Here is an 18,848-nt window from a genome sequence, read left to right as displayed (position 1 = left end):
TAGCACTAGCCCGGGGACATGTGGGGGCCGGTTCCTCAGCTTGAGGCTGCCGTGGGGCTGGAGGGCAGGGGACACGTTCACCACTGAGGGTTTCCACTGGTAAACCAATAATCCAGGCCCACCTCAAATCCTTGTGAGGATTTTCCCTAAAAAAATAAGACTGAATGAAGGATTCCCAGGGGCAGGAGGCGTAAGCTTGAGGTCACACTGTTAGAAAAGGGACCCTGCTAAGATTTGAGCCAGGATGTGCCGGACTCCAGATACCATGCTCTTACACAGGCCTCCAGGTCTCCTCTCCTCTGAGGAAGGAGGGGAGCAGGGGCAGCAGAGTGGACCCGGGGCTCTGGCTGCCTCAGCGTCTCCTGGCCAGGCCCCTGGGGGTGTCTGGGCTCTGGGCTCAGCCTGGAGGAGCCTCTCCCAGCCCTTCCCAACCCTCCTAACCCCTCTGGGCGTGACCCCTCGTAACCCCCTCCCACTGCCTCTGCTTAGGAGCCCTGCTGGTTTTGAAATGACCCTCGTTCTGTTGTCTCCAGCTGGACACCAGGACTGGGGAGCCTCTGGTCTTGGGCACCCCCTCTCCCGGGCCCAGCTGGGGAAACCTTCTTTAGACAGAAAATCTGGCCCTCTGTGTCCCTGTGCTGGCTGAGCCTCACACAGGGACATGGCCAAGGGAGGGGAGGGTGAGCAAGTGGAGGGGCACCTACTGGATGTACAACCTCCCCATTGTCCCGGGTGCTGGGGTGAGGCAACGAGCACGGCCGGTACAGTCCCTACCTCTCCAGAGCCTACATTTGTGGTGTGTGTGTGTGTGCGCATGTGTGTGTGAGATAATTAACAGTTAAGTAAGATCTAGAACATGTCGGGAGGAAAGACTGAGGCAGTTGGTAAGCAGGAGGCCTGAGGAGGGTTGCTCTTGGACAGAGGGGAACTGGGGAGGGCAGGATGACACTGGAGTGGAGGCTGAGGGGTGCTGGCGTGAGCTTCTCTCCTTGCAGGTGCAGAGGCCATCCTGCAGTGGTGGGGGAGCCTGGGATGCAGGCCCTGCACAGGGGTGGCACGGTGGGAAGCACCCATCTGTGGCAGGGGGAGGGAGCCGTGGGACTGGAGTGGGGTGATGGAGGCAAGGGTGGGGCGCAGCTTGTAGGCACTTGGGCTTTCACGCTGAGTGAGATGGGAAGCTTCTGGAAGGTTCTGATGAAGAGTGTGGGAACAACGACTCTGCTGCTATAAGGAGAACAGACCAGAGGGAGGAGTAGGGACACCTGTTGGGAGGTTGCTGCACCCCTGCACGGGAGAGGCAATGGCAGGTCAGGGCGCCCCACACTGGCAGCTGTGCTGGGGCCTGGGGGAGGCGGGACGTGGGAGGCAGAGCCCATTAAAACCACCTCCTCGTGTGTATAACGAAGCTGCTCTTAGTGGGAGGAAGAGCGGGGGCAGAGCAGGTTTGGGGGAGGGGGGGAGCCGGGAGTCAGGTGGCATGTATTAATTTGAGATGGGCTGAGATGTCCGAATGGACCCGGAGGAGGCAGAACTCAGGAGGGAGGGCGGGGCTGGCCCCAGACAAGTGAGAGTTGTCCGGGTGTGTGAGGAATTGAGGGAGACGAGGCTAGAGAAGCTCACCCAGGCCCTCAGCGTGGACTGGAGGAGGTTCAAGGGCTCCAGAGAGGGCACAGGCAGGAAGTGGGGAGGGGGGTGTGCATGGGGTTGCCGCACGGAGGGGTTGAGAGCCTGAGCACTCTCAGTGGGGTGCAGGAACAAAGCCTTGAGGGGTGGGCTCCAGAGAGAGGGCAGGAAAAAAAAAACAGTCCTAACCAGACCATGAACTAGCTTGTAAAGCCCCTGCTTGGACTTGCTCAGGTTTCTGGGAGCCTGGGGCTTGTCTCAGCATCATCCAGAGGGGTGAGGGGACAGCCACCCCTGTCCACAGAGGCCTGGGTGCAGGGAGCCTGGCAGCATTGGTCACCTCCCTGTCCCCTCGGGGCCCTGGTGTCCTTACCTGTCAAGTGAGGGGAGCGGGCTGGAGGACCTGGTGAAGGGCTTTGGGCCTCTGGGAGCGACTCACACCATCCCCCTAGAATTGGGCCCCGAGACAGCCCTATGGGGCTCCCTCTCTCTCTCTGTCACAACAAATCCACTGTTAACTATTTTGTATATCGCACCCAGGATTCTGTCAGAAAAGGGGATCTGGCTGCTAAAACCAGGATCGTAAAGCCACCCTGGACCAGGAAGGGTTTAAGGTCCTTCTTTACCTGACCGCTGTGGGTTCTGCCCTTGCCTGCCCCGGACCCTGTCCCAGAGACAAACACACAGAGAGAAGGAGCTGGGTTTCCTCAGCTGACTTGGTGGGGAGTTGACAAATACTGACTCAAATTTCTTATTGAAAGTTACAAAGGGGGGGCGCCTGGGTGGCTCAGTCGTTAAGTGTCTCCCTTCGACTCGGGTCATGGTCCCAGGGTCCTGGGATCGAGCCCCGCATCGGGCTCCCTGCTCAGCGGGAAGCCTGCTTCTCCCTCTCCCACTCCCCCTGCTTGTGTTCCCTCTCTCGCTGTGTCTCTCTCTGTCAAGTAAATAAATAAAATCTTAAAAAAAAAAAAAAAGAAAGTTATAAAGGTAACCACCAGAAGAACCACAAGTAATTCCCTAACTAGCAAGAAACTGGTCGTGGAAGTGGGGCAGAGATATGGGAGGTGGGCAGGTGAGCTGAACTCCTCCGATTCCATCCTGGAGGCCACTAAATACTATGGCAGGTTGGAGGGTCAGGTTTTCCTGCACAACACTGGGACAGAGAAACGGAAACAGTTAGAAGTTGGAGGGGGACAGCCCTGGGAGAAGGAGTTTACTATTAATTTTATACTTCTCCGGAGTGTTAAAATTTTTTTTTTTTTTGCCATGTATTCATGTTATAATTAAATGGAGAGCACAATTTGATGGCTCAAGGCGAGTGAGGGGATGGGAGGGCCCTGGACTGGGGCCCAGCAGGGGCAGGGAAGCTGGTCCCCACCCAAACAGCTCCAGGGGACGACCTGGGTCTGTTGGAGGAGTGATTTGAGCGTGCACCGGCAGCTGTGGGCACAAACGCCCCGGGCTCACACCCCTGCCCACTGAGGTGTCCCAGGTGGCTCACCAGGGCCCGGGGCCCGGCTCACTACCACCTGGGACTCCCGGGACCTAGGGCTCACCAGCTAGACAGTCTAGGTGTACAGAAGGGGAAGATGCTTGGCCTTACTCAAGTCCCTAGTTTGGTAGCTGTCATCGTGGCCAACGGAAACGGCCCAATGTCCATGAGCAAGTGCCATTTTCTGGGCCCTCGCCTCTGCTACACCACCAGGGTGTAGGCCAGGGTTTCTCAGGCTCAGCATGAGAAAGCTCAGGGTTTCTTTTGGCCCAGATGAGTCCTTGCTACGGAGGGCCATCTTATGCACTGTAGGATGTTCAGCCGCATCCCTGGCCTCTGTCCACTAGATGCCAGTACCACCGTCCAAGTCGGGACAATCAAGCATGTCTCCAGACTTTGCCAAATGTCTCCTGGGGGCAGAGTGGTCCCCGCAGAGCAGCAGGGGTGAGGATGGCTGAATCAGATCGGTGGCGGAGCACACACGTCCTAAGACTGTGGGTTTAAGCCCAGAGGCTCCCACTGACAATCCAGGCACAAGACTGCAAAAGTGGGGTGTGGTCCCAATGTCTCCAGGACAGAAGACACGTGCGCAGACAGCGTGGACCATTCCCAGGGGCGTGGAGCCCCGATCTAGGGAACAAGGGCATGTAACCTTAGGGACGCCTGAAGTGACGAGCTGCTGTCACCGGAAGAGCACCCACGGGCCACCTTCTCTGCCTCTCCCTTTGTCCCCCTTTCAGCCCTCTCTAGCTTCCACCGAGCCTCTTCCCTCGCCTTCACTCCTCTCTCTCCTCTCTCCTTTCCTTCCCCGTATTTGGTTATAAGGCAGTATCAAAGGATATGTTCGATTATCTCCTTATTTCCTTAGTCTTATTTGAAATATTCCAAGATAGAGGAATGGAACATGTGTTTCCTCTAAAATGAAACAAAATGAAACAAAAATGGCATCATGTTGACTATTTTCTGCCTCTATGGCTCTTGATTTGTACTTGTGGGGTCAGGGCTTCTCCAGAGGGAAAAAGCTGTTTAGACTAAAGACCTTCCTTCGGGAGTGCCAGGCCCTGTCCAGGGCAAGGTGGTGACGGGCCCTGCGCCCTGGGAGCCCTACTGTTAGCTGTCTCTTGTGGGCTCTGGCTCCCGGGCCCCGTCCTTACCCAGGGGGTGCGAGGAGAAGCCCTTCCGCTCTCCTTCCCGACACCTTTCCTGCCGCCCGTGGCAGTTCTGACCTCAGCCAAGGACCCCTCCCTGCGCGCCCGCTCCCTCCACGCTGGCCTCCGTGCCCTGCTGGTGGCCACCCCAGCCCCGAGACACTCACTATTTGGCAGAATCGTTGAGCTGATACTCCCGAGACCTGTTGAAGCACTCCTGGATTCCTGAGTCGCCCCAGAGCCGCATCATGGCGGAAAGCAGTTCGGCAGAGAAGGGCTCGGTGTCTTCCATCCGACTCACCACGTCACACACCATCTTGGCGTCAGCCTGTGAGGGGATGGGGGGGGCGACTTTGAGGCACCAGGACAGCGGCTCAGCCCTCAGCCTGCTCAGGAGAAGCGGGCCACTAGACAGTGTGCACACAGTCCGGGGGACGAGGGCCGTCAGGGCCTGCGTTCCAACGCAGCAGTTCCAACCATGTCCCATGTAGCCTGAGCGTCTCCTGCGGGCAGGAGGGGAGCGGACAGGGCTCTGTTCTCCACCCGCCAGCTCAACCAGGGCAGCCCTGCTTTCACCTAGTTCAAAACCTGGGGTTTTGCAGAGTATTTGTTTTTTGGGAAAAAAAAAATCATTGTTCTTGACTAAAGTAATTTTTCTCTACTTCTTACCCAGGTAGAACAAAGTCCCTGGAATTGGGCAAATCAGGGAGAGGGACATTTTGGTTACTTGAGAATTCCAGGTAGCTGAGGGACTGGGCCCCAGGGGAGCTGTGCCCTGGGGGAAGGGGCATGAAGACGCTGGTTGTCCAGTTATGTCAATATTCAATGTCAAGAGCTTAGGCCCTTGGCTGGCCCAAGGTTAAAACTCATTTTTTTTTTTTTTTTAAAGATTTTATTTCTTTGTTTGGGTGGGGGGGCAGAGGGCAAGAAAGCAGACTCCGCACTGAGCAAGGAGCCTGACACAGGGCTCAATCTCATGACCCTGAGATCATGACCTGAGCTGAAACCAAGAGTTGGCCGCTTAACCGACTGAGCCACCCAGGCACCCCCAAAACTTAATTCTATTAATTTTTAGTTACTTATTTGCCTTTGACCTATGGCCTACCTCTCCCCGGGGGCCAGGGATGTCCAGACCCAGTTAAACAAGGGAAGGGTTGAAGGGTGAATAAAGAGACAGGGAGGGACGCCTGGGTGGCTCAGTTGGTTAAGCATCTGCCTTCGGCCTGGGTCATGATCCCAGGGTCCTGGGATCAAGCCCCACGTTGGGCTCCTTGCTCAGCAGGGAGCCTGCTTCTCCCTCTCCCTCTGCCTGCCACTCCACCTGCTTGTGCTCTCCCTCTATCTCTATCAAATAAATCAATAAAATCCTCATTTAAAAAAAGAGAGAGAAAGAGAGAGATAGGGAGTTTGCCTTTCTCTGCCCCCTCCCCTTCCTCCTTTGTCTGAGGGGCTGCGATTTGCCCAAGGTGCACCATGGAGGCTGAGACCCTGTTGGACTTGCATAAACGGTATGGCACAATGAACAGGTGTCTTCCGCCTTCCCTTCCTCTGGGAACCAAGCAGGGTCACCGTCCTCAGAGACGATGGATCACGTACATGTACCCCCCCCAAACCAGGAAGGCAGTGGTCTCTGAAGACGCAGAGGCTCTTGGAGCAGTCTCAGGACCTCCCCTGTGCCAGCACCTTGCACACATGCAGCACTTCACGGCCTACAAAGCATGCTCCTGCGCACACACACACACCTCATGGAGGGGCAGTGGGAGACTGCATTAGTCTCTCTCTCCGCCTCTGCCTGAGTCCATGCCCTTTGCCTCGTGTCTCTGCAGTTCCTGCCCCCTGGATGCAGAACACAGTTCCTCTGTCCTTGACTGTGAGTGGCTGTGGGCCCTGCTCCGGCCCATATAAGGATGTGGAAATTCCCCAGCCAGCCCTTCCGAGGCCTTGCACAGCCTCGCTTGTCCTGCTGGGTGCCCCCCATCATCATGAACACACCCGGGCTCCCTCGTTCATCCCAGCAAGAGGATGAGGGACGCACGGAGCACAACGGAGCCACCCCGGGTCTCTGATCCCCAGCTGAACTCCTGCCCCACGAAAAGAAATAATTGCTGTTGCAAGTGACCGAGTTAGGGGAGTTTGTTAGTACTGTTGTGGCCATCACTAACTAGCACGGTAGTCACTGTGTTACTATCCCCATTTTACAGGTCAGGAAACTGAGGGCCCGAGAGAGGAAGGCACTTGCCTATGCTCACAGGTGGGAAGTGCCGGAGCTGGGACTCGACATCAGGAGGCTCCGACCCCAAGGCCAGCCTCTGGGATAAAGACCCACAGTGCTGAGAGCAGCTCCCAACTGCAGCACCTGGATGGCCGACAGGGCCTGACGCAGGGCCCACAGCAAGGGCGACAGGCGTTAGCCACAGAGTCTGTGCTCCATTTGAGAGGGCTGCTGCTTTTCACGTCGAGATTGGAGCAGGAGATGCTGCGGAGGCCCATTCACACCTGGGCGCCTGTCTCGCTGGTCTCAGTGGGTTCCCGAAGAGGGAACCCGGCTCCCCGGCTTTGCCTCGGGGGCACTCTGCTCCCAGGCGGCAGGCTGCGTGGTTTGGAAGTTAGCGTTCGGGACTGACAGGAGTCGGCGGGCACACAGCCGGGCTTCCTCGCCCTCACAGGGAGGTGATTCTGAGATGCGTCTGCCAGGCTTTCAGAGGATGCCCGGGGTCCCGAGCCCTGGCTGCCTCAAGCCCCCATCCCTGCCCCCTGACCCGCACGACATCCTCTCTCCCTGTTTCCCTCTCTTCCCTGTGTCACTTCCCCTGAGATGACCTCCCCAATAAACTCCTGTGCTCAGGGTCAACTTCTCGAGGAATCCAAATCAGGACAAGAAGGTGCCCGTCTGAGCCCAAGCCCCAGGCAAAGCTTACCTGCCGAGTCTTCACACGTTTCTCCCGTGACAGGGCCTGCCTCAGATCACTCTCCTGACCCCCCCATGCGGCCCCTCAGCACAATACCCTGGAGGGCTCTGAAGAACAGGTCTGCCTCGTGGCCCCAGGGGGACGTCCCAGTGGCAGGGCAAGAGGTGTGGCTGGGAGTGCGGGGCCAGGCAAGGAACCGGCGGCACGCTGGCCCCTTTGTGTTCACAAGCGCACAGTCCCGCGGGGCCCAGCCCAGCTTCCAGTGCAGGGCAGGGGTCTGGGGTGGGGGGCAGGTGTGCGAAGCTAAGGTAAGGAAGCCGTGAGGTGGCCGGCAGGCAAACGCCCTACTCTGGGCCGGCTATGTGCTTCCCTTGGGATTCTTCAGTAGGGTCAGCCTGAGAGGATGTGCCCCAGAGTCAGCGGTATCACTAAGACCCATGTCCCACTCCTGGGGAAGCCCCTAAGAATGAAGCTACCAGAAAGCAGCAGGAAAGCACTATCGTGTTCAGGCCCCCGACAAGACACGGGGCACTGGGAGAGGCAGGTCCAGGGAGCTGAGTGGGTGCAGGGCAGAGTGGGCCCTGCGGCATCCACCTGGGCTGAGCAGTTGGTGTCAGCATTCCGGGGACCCCTCCAGCTGCCTTTCCCCCATTTTCAGCGTGCACGGGTTGGAGCCCACCGTGGGGCTGAGCCCTTGCTGGGGGTTGGGAGTGGGGTGCCCCAGGCCTGCCATATCCCTGACCTCTCGGGTCCTCTGGTGTCGGGTCTTCATCACTAGTTGATCACTCTACCCTCAAGCCCTTCCAACCCCCAGTCCTCTGACTGAGCTAGAGGAAACACAGACTACTTCACCCATGTCAGGTGATTCAAGAAGTGAGGGAAATTGCTGGAAATCTGCAGGTGTTCCTTGGGTGGGGAGAGACACAACGGAAATGAGGTTTAGCACCTGGGCACTCTGTGGCTGACAAAAGATTCTCTACAAAAGGTAAGTGGGGCCAAAGCCTTCCGTGGAGACTTCCCAGAATTGAGCTGTCCAGCTAGGTAGCTATTTACGCGTCAGAGGCCCGTCTACTGCGGAAAGTGGGTGGGCAAGTTTGGCGGCTATCTACCTGGGGCAGAGAGCTACAATGGGTTTGGAGGCTAGCAGGCCAAGCCCACAATGCCGGCCAGCCCAGATCCACCTCCCTCGGGGTACTGTCCCAAAGATCCCGAGCCACCCACAGCTGACACGGAGGGCTGCCCACCAAGACAGGATGGCTTCCCAGCTTCTGAAACGTGCTGGAGATGAGTTTCTGCAGCATCTGAGCCTCCCCTGGGCCACGGGCCTGGAAAGCTGGCCCCGGGGCCTGGGTGATGGGTGCCCTAGGCAGGCAGTGACTCAGGCAGGGTGGGTGAGCAGGGGTGCTGCCTCCACCTGGGGCTAAAAACAGGCCTATGAATCAGGGGCCTACATGCTGACGCTGCTCTCGAGTGCCTGGGTGACCTTGGGAGACCTCGGTCTTCCTCAGCTCTCCCTCCGTGGGCCTGCTATCTGTCCTATCTGTGGCCTGCGGCTGGTGAACCTGGCCAGAGCTTTCCCAACTTCCTCCTTTGGGCCCCACCTTCCCGGTTTCTGCCAGGTCTGTCAGAAGGGAGTCGGGAAGGGGGTGAGGGTGGGAGACGCCCTCTCATCTGAGTGCCTTGGAGCCATACCACGCCTCCCAGCCAGGGGTGGTTTACAAACCACAGCCACTCTCACCTCCTTTGTTGGTCTCCCCACCTGTGTCCCGGAATTCCAGCAGGATGACTGCACAGCGTGGGGAAGGCTGGAAGAGCTCTCCTGCTGGGAATTCTCCAGGGGACAGCCCAGGGGCTGGAGCTGTCCTCCCAGCTTCCCCTAACCCCCAAGGTGCAGCGGTGCTGGGGGTCCTGTGCCGACAGCGACTCCCCGCTCCGCCGCCCCCAGCTGCCCTGGCTGTTCCTGTCCGGTCTCCCCCAGCCCAGCGTCTGGCACCCCCACTAGCCCAGAGGCTCAGACGCAGACTAGGCGTTGTCCTTGGTTCGGCTGCTTCCCTTCCATGTCCGGGGTCCTGCTGGATTTTCTGTCAAAGCTGTTTGCAGTCAGACCACTTCTCCCCATCTTCTCACACGTCTCCCCGGGGCCAAGCCAGCACCGTCTTTCTCCTGGCTGCCCTCAGTCCCCCTCCCAAGGGCTCCCTCCCTCCCTTGCTTCTCTCTCGTCTGTTGCTCGCACGGTAGCCAGCAGGAGACTGTGAGTGTGACATCAATTCTCCCTTAGAAAAAGAACTGAGCACACTGACATCCACATAAAAGACTGCAATTCCTAGCTTTGCTTGCTGCTGGGTGTGGCCAAGTGACAAGTTCCACCCAATGAGAGGTCAACCAAAGTAGAGTGGAAGTCGCACCCTTTTCTCTCACTTCCTCGTTCCTTCCGTCACACTTGGATGTAATGGCTGGAGCTCTAGCAGCCAACTTGGATCATGAAGACAAGGTCCATACCCTAGAGATAGTAGAAAACAGCCCTAGGTCCTTGAGAGCTTTGCGATATGTGGATACCGCATACCTTCTGGACAGTTTTTAAAACGTTTAAAATAAACTTGTTATGGAAATCATTATTTTTCAGACTCAGATATTCATAGTCAAACCTAATCCTAACGGGTACAATAACTCTCTGTTTAAACTCTTTCAAGAGCCTCTCATCATACCTAAACTCCCAACTCATTACCTTGGCCTCCAGGCCCCCACCCAGCCCTCTGTCCCAATCCCCTCCCACCTTTCCCCTCTCATGGGGCTCCAAACACACAGCCCTTCTTCCTGCTGCCCAGGCCAACCAGGGTTATCCCACCTCAGGGTGCTCTGCTGCCCAGATGATCTGTGTCTGGGCTCTTGCCCATCTCAAATGTCACTTCCTTGGGGAAGGCCTCCTGGATGGCCCCAAGCAGAGTCTGTCCCGACAGCACACGGACCACACGTCACAGCTGGCGTCATGTGAGCCTGTTCCTCAGGGCGGGGATGGTTTCCTGATTTTTCACAGTTCCCCAGGTCTCACACAGTGCTTTGTACATAGCCGGTGCTCAGCAACGTTAATGGGACGAGCGGGCCTTCGGCACTTAAATATCAGGCCTGGCCCCGGTTTCTCACTCCATCCTATCCGTCCCTTGACTCTCCTCATCTGGCTGATTTCAACAGTATCCGTAGCTAATTTAGTCATCACAGTGAGTCTACAGGCAGCCATCCTGTTTAACAGATGGAGAGACTGAGGCTCTGAGGTGAGGGAACTTGCCCAAGACCACACAGCTAGTAAGTAGGACAGCCTGGAGCCAAGGGCAACCTTCTCTACTGTCCTCTAGTCAAGGGTCCCTGACTTGTCCCTGAGGCCAGAGTGGAGGACGCACAGGTCCCAGCCCAGCCCCCTGAACAGAAGGTCGGAAGGAAGGGTACAAAGGGTCAGGCTTGGAAGAGAAGGAGGGACCTTGCCAATTTGCTCTGGGGCACTGTGGAGGGTGCTAGGCTGGGCCCGGGCCTGTGGGTGCCAAGCTTAACAAGCAGTTAATAGAGCCAGAGGGTCCCTTGTGCCTTTGTCTGCCTGCGTCGGGGACCCAGGGGAAGGTGCTCACCCTGGGCCTGACCTTCCCATCCAGGTCTCCTCCTGGGCCAGTAGTGAGGATGGCCCCCCCTCCCAGTCTCATTCCCTCACCGCTGAGATGCCTTCCATTCCCTCACTTCCTGGTCCCAGAGTCCCAGCTTCTCTGAAGGAGAGCACTTCCTAGGATCCAGCCTGAGCAGTTGGGGTGGGGCTGACTCTGTCCCCCGGTTCCAGCAGTGGACACATGGTCTGGCCCCGGCCAATCATCCCGCCGGCCTCAGTGAACGGTTTGGGATAGACGAAGAATCCGTATTTGTTAAATTAGACTACAAGCAGCCCCCCGTGGCCCAAACAGTCCCAGGACATTTGTAGAAACTTAGGAAAGAGACACTCTCAAAGGGAGGGCCCACCTGATTGTGGAGCCAACACTGGGGAAAGCAGAGGTGAGAGAGGGGGACATCCCGAGACACGATAACATGTCAACACCTGGACCTAGCTGTGCCTGCAGTCACATCTACCTCTGGCTTTCCAGTTCCTGGAGTCGATCCCTTGATTTTCTTCCGAATCCAGTTGAGGTGATGTTTTGTTGGTCTGTTTTACTTTTGCATTTGTACCCCAAATAGTCCTGACGATTCCACCTCCTGGTCTGCTGAGACTGTCAGGCCTATCCCCCATCGCTGGGACCCTCACAGTTCCTCTGACTCCCCTCTGCCCTTAGCGTCTGGGCCCACATGTCTCCTGTGTGTGCGGCAGTAGGTGTGGTGTGGGCACTGGCCCCATGCCGGACCCTCGAGGGAGTCTGGTGGGATGCTGCACACAGCTCTGGGAGGAGCTTAATGAGGCTGCTCACTGACTGTGTGTCTGGCAGGGCCCCACGCAGCTGAGTTCGGTACAAGACATTCTTCGCCTTGTGACTCCCTCATGCACCAGCGTGCCTGGCCCCAACCACTAAATGCCTGTAGTGCCCCAACTGTCACCACTCACAAACACACCCCACAAATGGCCAAACTGCTCCTGGTGGGGCACCCTGTCCCTGAGGGGCACAGTGAGAGAGCCGTCTGCCAGCCCAGGGCCAGGAGGACCGGCCCCTGCCAGGGGGGTGAGGGCACGGCCCCGCTCTCCACCTCTGCCCCCACGGTCCCGAGGCCCCGCCGCAGACAGGAAGGGAGGGCTCTCCCTTGGGTGTGTGTGAGAACATGACTGTCGTGCTGCCTCAGGGGTACAGACCTGGGTGCGCTGGGCTGACAGCTACTGAGTGCCTGGCATGCCGCCCTGCCCATCAATCTCCACCTGCTGGGACTGATCGAATGTCCAGCTCCCACGCCACCCACCCTCTGAGGATCCCCTTTGGTCACTCCCGTCTCGGGCTTCCAGCCTTGCTCCGGGCAGCCTTCTGGGGGCTCAGGAGCCACCCAGACCCGGGCTCCAGTCTGGGCTCCCAGAGCAGGGCTTTCATCTTTGTGAGACTCAGTGTCCTCCCGAGACGAGGGAATGACCGAACCATCATGCTCTTCGCAGGGCTGTGGTGGGAACAAATAGACAGCACCAGCACACGGGTAGGACTGAGGGTGGGCTGTGCCACTGCCCTACCCCCCGACCTGTCGGCCTGGGGGGCACGGAGAGACGAGGAGGCCAACCTGCCCGCTCTTGTGATGCGTGTGTGTGTGTGTGCGCGCGTGTGTGTAAAAGGGTGGAACATTCTGGGGCACAGCCACACAGTGTGTTCGGAATGTGAATGCGGGCCAGATGCCATTCTTAGCACTTTAGGATCAGGAGGCTCTGGAGGTGCTGTGACTTCTCAAGGAAACCTGCAGGACTCCTTTTTACCACATCAGTGATTTAAATTGCTCATGTGTTGATGTGTAAATGGCCTGAAGCTGCTCTAGGTGGAGGTGAGGTCCTCCTGGGAACCCCCACAATTCTGAGGAACCCCTTGAGAAAACTGTTTGGAGAAAGGGGTGGGGTGGGGGAGGGGCATGTGGAGACAGGGCCGAGGGGACATCTCCATCGTCTGGTGGGGTGGGGAGCTCAGCACAGGGTGCTTCCCAGAGCTGGGCTGCCTTGGGCCACTGCCAGAGAACAGGGTGCCGGTGGGGTGGGGCAGAGTGGCTATGCCCGAGCTGACAGCATACAGGGGTCTCTCACTGGGACCTATAGGCCAGGGGTCTCCCCGGAGGACCTGGGCTGCTCGGGACCAGCCATGAGTATGCTTGGGAAGCAGCACCCAAGACTCAGGGGACAATCAGGGCATCGTCAGGGTCATCGGTGCGACTGCCCACTGGTGTCCAGGAGTGAGGGGATCCCCTTCCTGAAAGCCATCTGCAATCAGCCAGCTGGTTCAGGAGCCGGAACCGATGCCACAAGGAGGGGGCGAGGGCTGCCAGGGTCATCGGGGCCTGGCCCATCTGCCCACCCCGACTTCAAGCTGCCACCCCCCACAGACAGCCCCTGCGCTGGCCTCTCAGGCGCACCCCTCCCACAGACGCGGCTGGTGCGTGTCTGTGCTGGGCCACGCTGCGGGGGGGGGGCGGTGCTAGTGAGTGCTGACCAGAGACAGCTGGAACCAACACCACACACTTCCATTCACCTGCCGGACGCTGCCAGGAGCTTGGAAGTGCCTGGATGTATTCATCAGCTGAAATCGGGGTGGCTACTTGCACTTTCATTTGAATGCTTGGGTTCTTCCAAACCTTTCTCTTCTCTCCAGGGCACTGTGCACTTTTCAAGAGACAGCAGCAAAAAGGCTTGGAGCTCAGGTACAATAAAGAGCCTCTCCCCTCACGAGAGATGAGATGCAAAGGATGTGGTGGGGGAAGTGAGCAGGACTCCTAGGTCAGGTGATCTGGGTTCACATGCTGGCTCTGCAGCTTTCTCGCCCTGCGACCTTGGACAACCCATGTCACCTCTCTGAGCCTCTGTTCCCTGATTAGTTCCCACCTCCCGGGGCTGTCTGTGCAGATGAAACAGGCTAGGGATGTGACGCAGCTTTGCAACATAAAGAGCCCTGCAAATGTTAGTTATTATAAGCAAAGATGAAGTCCCTCAGACACAAACAACAAGCTGACATAAAATAAGCCTGCTTTTGTACAAGACTTTTCAGGCAAGGATGATCATCTTGATAACAATAATCATAGTAATTATAATAATCACCCCTTCCATTCCGAGGAGCTGCCTTGGATCCTTCAGAGTTTTGCTCCATCTCTAATCTCCCAGGCTAAGTGAAGTGTGAACACATGCGTGTACACACACACACACACACACACACACACACACACACGCACGCACGCACGCACCCTGTCCTCTAGTTGCAAGGAAAGCCTCCACCTGACCCCGCCCCGCCCCGCCCCGTGTGTTGCAGTTACCTTGGCCCCCGCCAGGGGGCAGAAGCACGCAGGACAACGGGAGTGGGAGCTCAGGGGACAGTTTGAGCACAGAAGACCAGGCAGGGCAGGGCCAGGCAGGGCCTTCCTCCAGCTGTGGGGCTGCCCCCCCCCCCCCGTTCCTCAAGGGGAAGAGGCACAAAGAGCCCAGCCGCTGGAGGGCTGGCCTCCGACTACAATCCCAGCAGGTGGAGAATGGTGGGCAGGGCGGCATGCCAGGCACTCAGTAGCTGTCAGCCCAGCGCACCCAGGCCTTTAGCCCTGAGGCAGCACGACAGTCGTGTTCACACACACACACCCAAGGGAGAGCCCTCCCTTCCTGTCTGCGGCGGGGCCTCGGGACCGTGCGGGCAGAGGTGGAGAGCGGGGCCATGCCCTCACCCCCCTGGCAGGGGCCGGACCTCCTGGCCCTGGGCTGGCAGACGGCTCTCTCACTGTGCCCTTCAGGGATGGGGTGCCCCACCAGGGGCAGTTTGGCCATTTGTGGGGCGTGTTTGTGAGTGGTGACAGTTGGGCATTTAATGGCTGAGGGCCAAATATCCTTGGGGCTCTTTCTTACTTGGGCTTAAGTGTCTTAGCAAGGCCTGTGCCTATAGCACGCTGTCAGTTCACAGGGCCGTTGGGGGAAGCTGGGGGACGTCCTAGGTCTACCCACTTGCCCTAGGGAAGGGAACCTTCCTGGTCCCCATAAAGATTCTGAAGCAGAACCAAGGATTTGGTGGTTTCTAATCTTGCCTCCTATCAAATCTGCCCATCCATCCATCCCTATACTACCTATCGAGGGTGCCTACCCATCAAACATCATCCGTCCACCCCCTCAGCCATCCACCCATCCGTTTCATCATCTACCCATCAGCTACCCTCGTTCATCCATCCATCCAGTCACTTACACACCCACCTATCCGTCCCTTTGCCTCCCTTCTTTCCCACAACAGCACCTGTCTGTCCCGTAATTACTCATTGGCATGCCCATTCCTTTCACTCCTCCTTGATCTATCTAGCTACCCACCCATTCATCCACCCATTTACTCATTTATCCATCATACACCCACTAATGAGTACAGTCTTGGCCTTAAGAACTTTCACGTTTGGCAAAAAAGAACACACTGCCTGAATCTCCCCAGCCGGTTAGCTGGTGCCTCAAACCCAGCAGGGGAGAACTGCCCCCTTGGCTCGCCCTCCCTCTGCCTGGGGCCCCATCTTTGTCGGCGGCCTGCAATCTTCAGGGATTTGTCTTAAGCCCTTCTGAGACCCTTCTCTGTTTGAGGCCCAGGCTGCCTCCTGGGGAGGTGGAGAAGGCTGGGGTTTTCTGAAGGATCACACTCTTTCCAGCCTCAAAATTCTTGGATCTTCCAATTATTTAGAAGCAGCTCTTTCTGCTGGCTCACTATCTATCTTCAAGAACTGGGGCTTATGGGGGAGACTGTGGCCTGAGTCCTCTGAGACCCCTTCACTGGATCCCACACTTGACACCTAAAAGTTCCCACTCGGAAACTATTTGCCAGCCCTTCCAGTGGGTCGTGGTGTCTTACTCCTGGCCCCGGCCCCAAGGAAGCAGAAGGAGCCGGAGCTAGTCCAGTGACGGTTCCTTCACCACCGGCTGGCCAGATGTCTTCCCGTGCTGAGCCCATGGCTGGGAGCTGCGGACCCAGCAGCCAGCAGGACCTGGACCCTGCCTACCCAAGCCTGCAGTCAGTGGGGGCATCAGACACATCAACCGAACTGCCCCCTGGGAGGCAGAAACTGAGTGAGCACTGGGCGTGGTGGAGACACTGGGGTAGGTGGGGGGGATGTGAGAGAGGTATGTCCGGGAGATGGGCAGTCAGGGGTCAGCCGTGCCCAGAAAGCAGGGCACAGTCCAGAGACAGGTCTTCCCTGAGGGGGGAATAAAGGGGGAAGGGCAGAGACCCTAATGGAAGGGTCCTCAAGGGCGTCAGGGGCCCCTCCGGCCATTGGCAGGGTCTGAGGACAATGGTGGGGCTTGGCGGTCCATGTGACCCTTAGTCATTAAACTAGGAATAGCGGGGCGCCTGGGTGGCTCAGTCGTTAAGCGTCTGCCTTCGGCTCAGGTCATGATCCCAGGGTCCTGGGATCGAGCCCCGCATCGGGCTCCCCGCTCCTGCACCTCTCCCACTCCCCCTGCTTGTGTAACCTCTCTCACTGTGTCTCTGTCAAATGAATAAATAAAATCTTTAAAAAACATAAACAAACTAGGAATAGCTACCTTGCCTGCACAGGTGGCCCAAGGGGCGCCCACACAGACTGCATCTTGGTGGGGCTTCGGTCCCGGGCCACTGAGTGTGAACGTGTGCACCTCCACGGAGAGGGTTGAAGGCAGCCTCGGTCCCACGGTGGGACAGCTCTGATAGTCGGAGTCCCACAGAGCGAACACTGATGCTCTCTGAGTGTGGGGCCTGGGACACTCTCTTTCCCTCTGCCTCCCCCGGCTCCTGGCCCTCCTCAGGGAGCGTCCGCATTTGTGTGCTGGGCTCTCAGTGCCCATCCCCACCTCCCGGCCCCAGCTCTGCCATTCTCAGATGGAGCTGCTTTGTTTCGTCTGTCTCCCAAGGCCACCCTGGCAGGGCGTCCAGTGCAAGGCTGCGGAGGGAGACTGGAGGGTGAAGGGCAGTAGTCAGTCCACAGCTTCCGAGGGGGGAGGTGCTGAGGCTGGTGCCGAATGGAGTGAGGGCCTGCAGAGGAGGCCGGCCAGCGCACAGACGGGTGGGCCACGCTGGTGACTGGCAGAGACGGGGACGCAGGATGGAGGCTTGCTGGGGCCCTCGGGGGCGGGTGGGGGGGGAGGCAATGGTATGTTTACATCACCAAGGCTTCTGATCACCTCAGATCCCCAAGGATGAAGTGGAGACTCACCCTTGTCCAAAGCTCCCACCATCACCCAATTTGGGACAGCCTGACATGTCAACCACTTTCTCTTGGTGCCTTTCTCCCCTGGGCGGGTCCAGAACCTGCCAGTCTTTACCTCCTGGATGTCTCTCCTAGACAGGGGTGCGGGGGACAGCTGAACCACCACGCAGGCACTGTTCAGTCAAAAATACACTTTCAGGTGAACAGGACAGAAATTTCCAAATCTGTGATACCCTCGCCCTCTGCCGCCTTTCTCCTGAGCACAATGTTCTAAGATAGGAGAAAAGAACTAAAATTGGAGAGGCTAAATTTCTAAGAAACGAACAAGGGCAGAATAAAATTACCCACACAGAGCTCAGTCAAAGGGAAAGAAAAGTGATAATGGCCAACCTCGTCTCTTCAGAACATGAAGTGACGATGGTGAATAGTTTAATTAGAGCCGCCTTGGCTGGGAGATACTAGCAACAAAATTATGGAAGAGGGAAGATGGAAGTCGGACCACCACACACATGGCAGGGGTTGGGGGGAGGCAGGTAAATCTGGAAGAGGGCAGGTCTGGCTGACTGGTGCCTCTCCCCAGGCTTATTCGTTGATACCCCTTCCTGCCTCCTTGTCCCCTCACTGGAGGCATCCATTCAGCGTCAGCTTGATCAGATACTGCCTTGGTTCAAAAAGGAGCCTGTCACCCTGCTTCCAGGATCTCAGGGACATGGCCCGGAGCAGTGCATCAGGTGTCAGAAGACTTGGCCCTGCCTCCAACCGGCTCTGGGACCCTGGGCAAGCCTCAGCTTCTCTCAGGGTCCGAGGGTCCCCAAAATCACGAGGAAGGGATTGGCTACGCCAGTAGTTCTCAAAGTGTGGTCTGCACCCCTGGGGGTCTCTGAGGTCCTTGCAGGGGGTCCACAAGATCAAAACTGTGTTCAGGACAATACTAAGACGCTATTTTTTGCCTTTCTAACAGTGTTACCTGCTTGTACTGATGGTGCAAAAGCCATAGGATATAAAACGCTAGCCCCTGAGCAGGAAGCAGGACCACCAGACTGCATTCACACGGTGGGTCACAGAAGATGCCACTTTTACTTAAGAATGCCCTTGATGAAGTAGTAAAAACCACAAATTAAAAGACAATCTACCCCGAGTACCCATTTTTTTCCATATTCTGTGCAATGAAATGGGAAGTATGCATAAAACACTTCTGCAAACCAAAGGATGATGGTTTTCTGGAGGAAAGGCGCTTGTAAGACTGAGCTGCCAGCAAAAATAGTCCCTTTATTCATGGGACACCACTTTTACTTAAAAGAATGCCTGACAGACAACGGTAATTCGGATTTGGTCTCTGGAAGACATTTTCTAAAAACGAACCAAGCGAGCCCATCATTTCAAGGAAAACAACGAACATATCTATCACCAAAATAAAAAAAAATTCCAGCTTTCAAGTGAAAGAATTTTGGAAAACTTGTGTTTACCATCATGAGCTTGACAGCTTCCCATTACCTAAAGACTCTTCTGATGAGATCGGTATCGATGTTATCAAATGTGAGTTTTTAATACTGTATGCGGAAACGTGTCAACATTTGGAAGAGCCACGTAACTCTGAACTAATATTTTCCAAATGACCAAAATGGTGTTAAAAATCATGCATGGTTAAGGGACCCATTCAAAGTGCAAAGTAGATCAATGCGTGTTTTCAAGAGACTTTATTTTTTTAAGAGCAGTTTTGGGTTTATAACAAAAGCGAGAGGAAGGTAGAAATTTCCCATATAACCCCCGCCTCCATCCGTGGACAGCCTCCCCCACTATCCACATCCCTCACCAGAGTGGTCCATTTGTTGCCAAGGATGACCC

At 56.9% G+C, this 18,848-nt stretch overlaps 1 protein-coding gene across 1 annotated transcript in view; it reads right to left on the bottom strand.

Annotated features, from left to right (window-relative positions):
- Positions 1 to 18,848, bottom strand: part of LOC114203550 (guanine nucleotide-binding protein G(o) subunit alpha) — a 157,523-nt gene that overhangs the window by 9,253 nt on the left and 129,422 nt on the right. Inside the window, exon 4 of the mRNA XM_028096900.2 lies at positions 4,431 to 4,591. Within this exon, the coding sequence (XP_027952701.1) occupies positions 4,431 to 4,591 (161 nt within the window). The remainder of the gene's footprint in view (positions 1 to 4,430; positions 4,592 to 18,848) is intronic.

Source organism: Eumetopias jubatus, unplaced genomic scaffold (genome assembly GCF_037043125.1).
Source record: "Eumetopias jubatus isolate StellerSeaLion01/CBP00866 unplaced genomic scaffold, mEumJub1_p1.0 scaffold_10, whole genome shotgun sequence".
Classification (NCBI taxonomy): Eukaryota; Metazoa; Chordata; class Mammalia; order Carnivora; family Otariidae; genus Eumetopias; species Eumetopias jubatus.
This window is presented reverse-complemented; position numbering and strand designations above follow the sequence as displayed.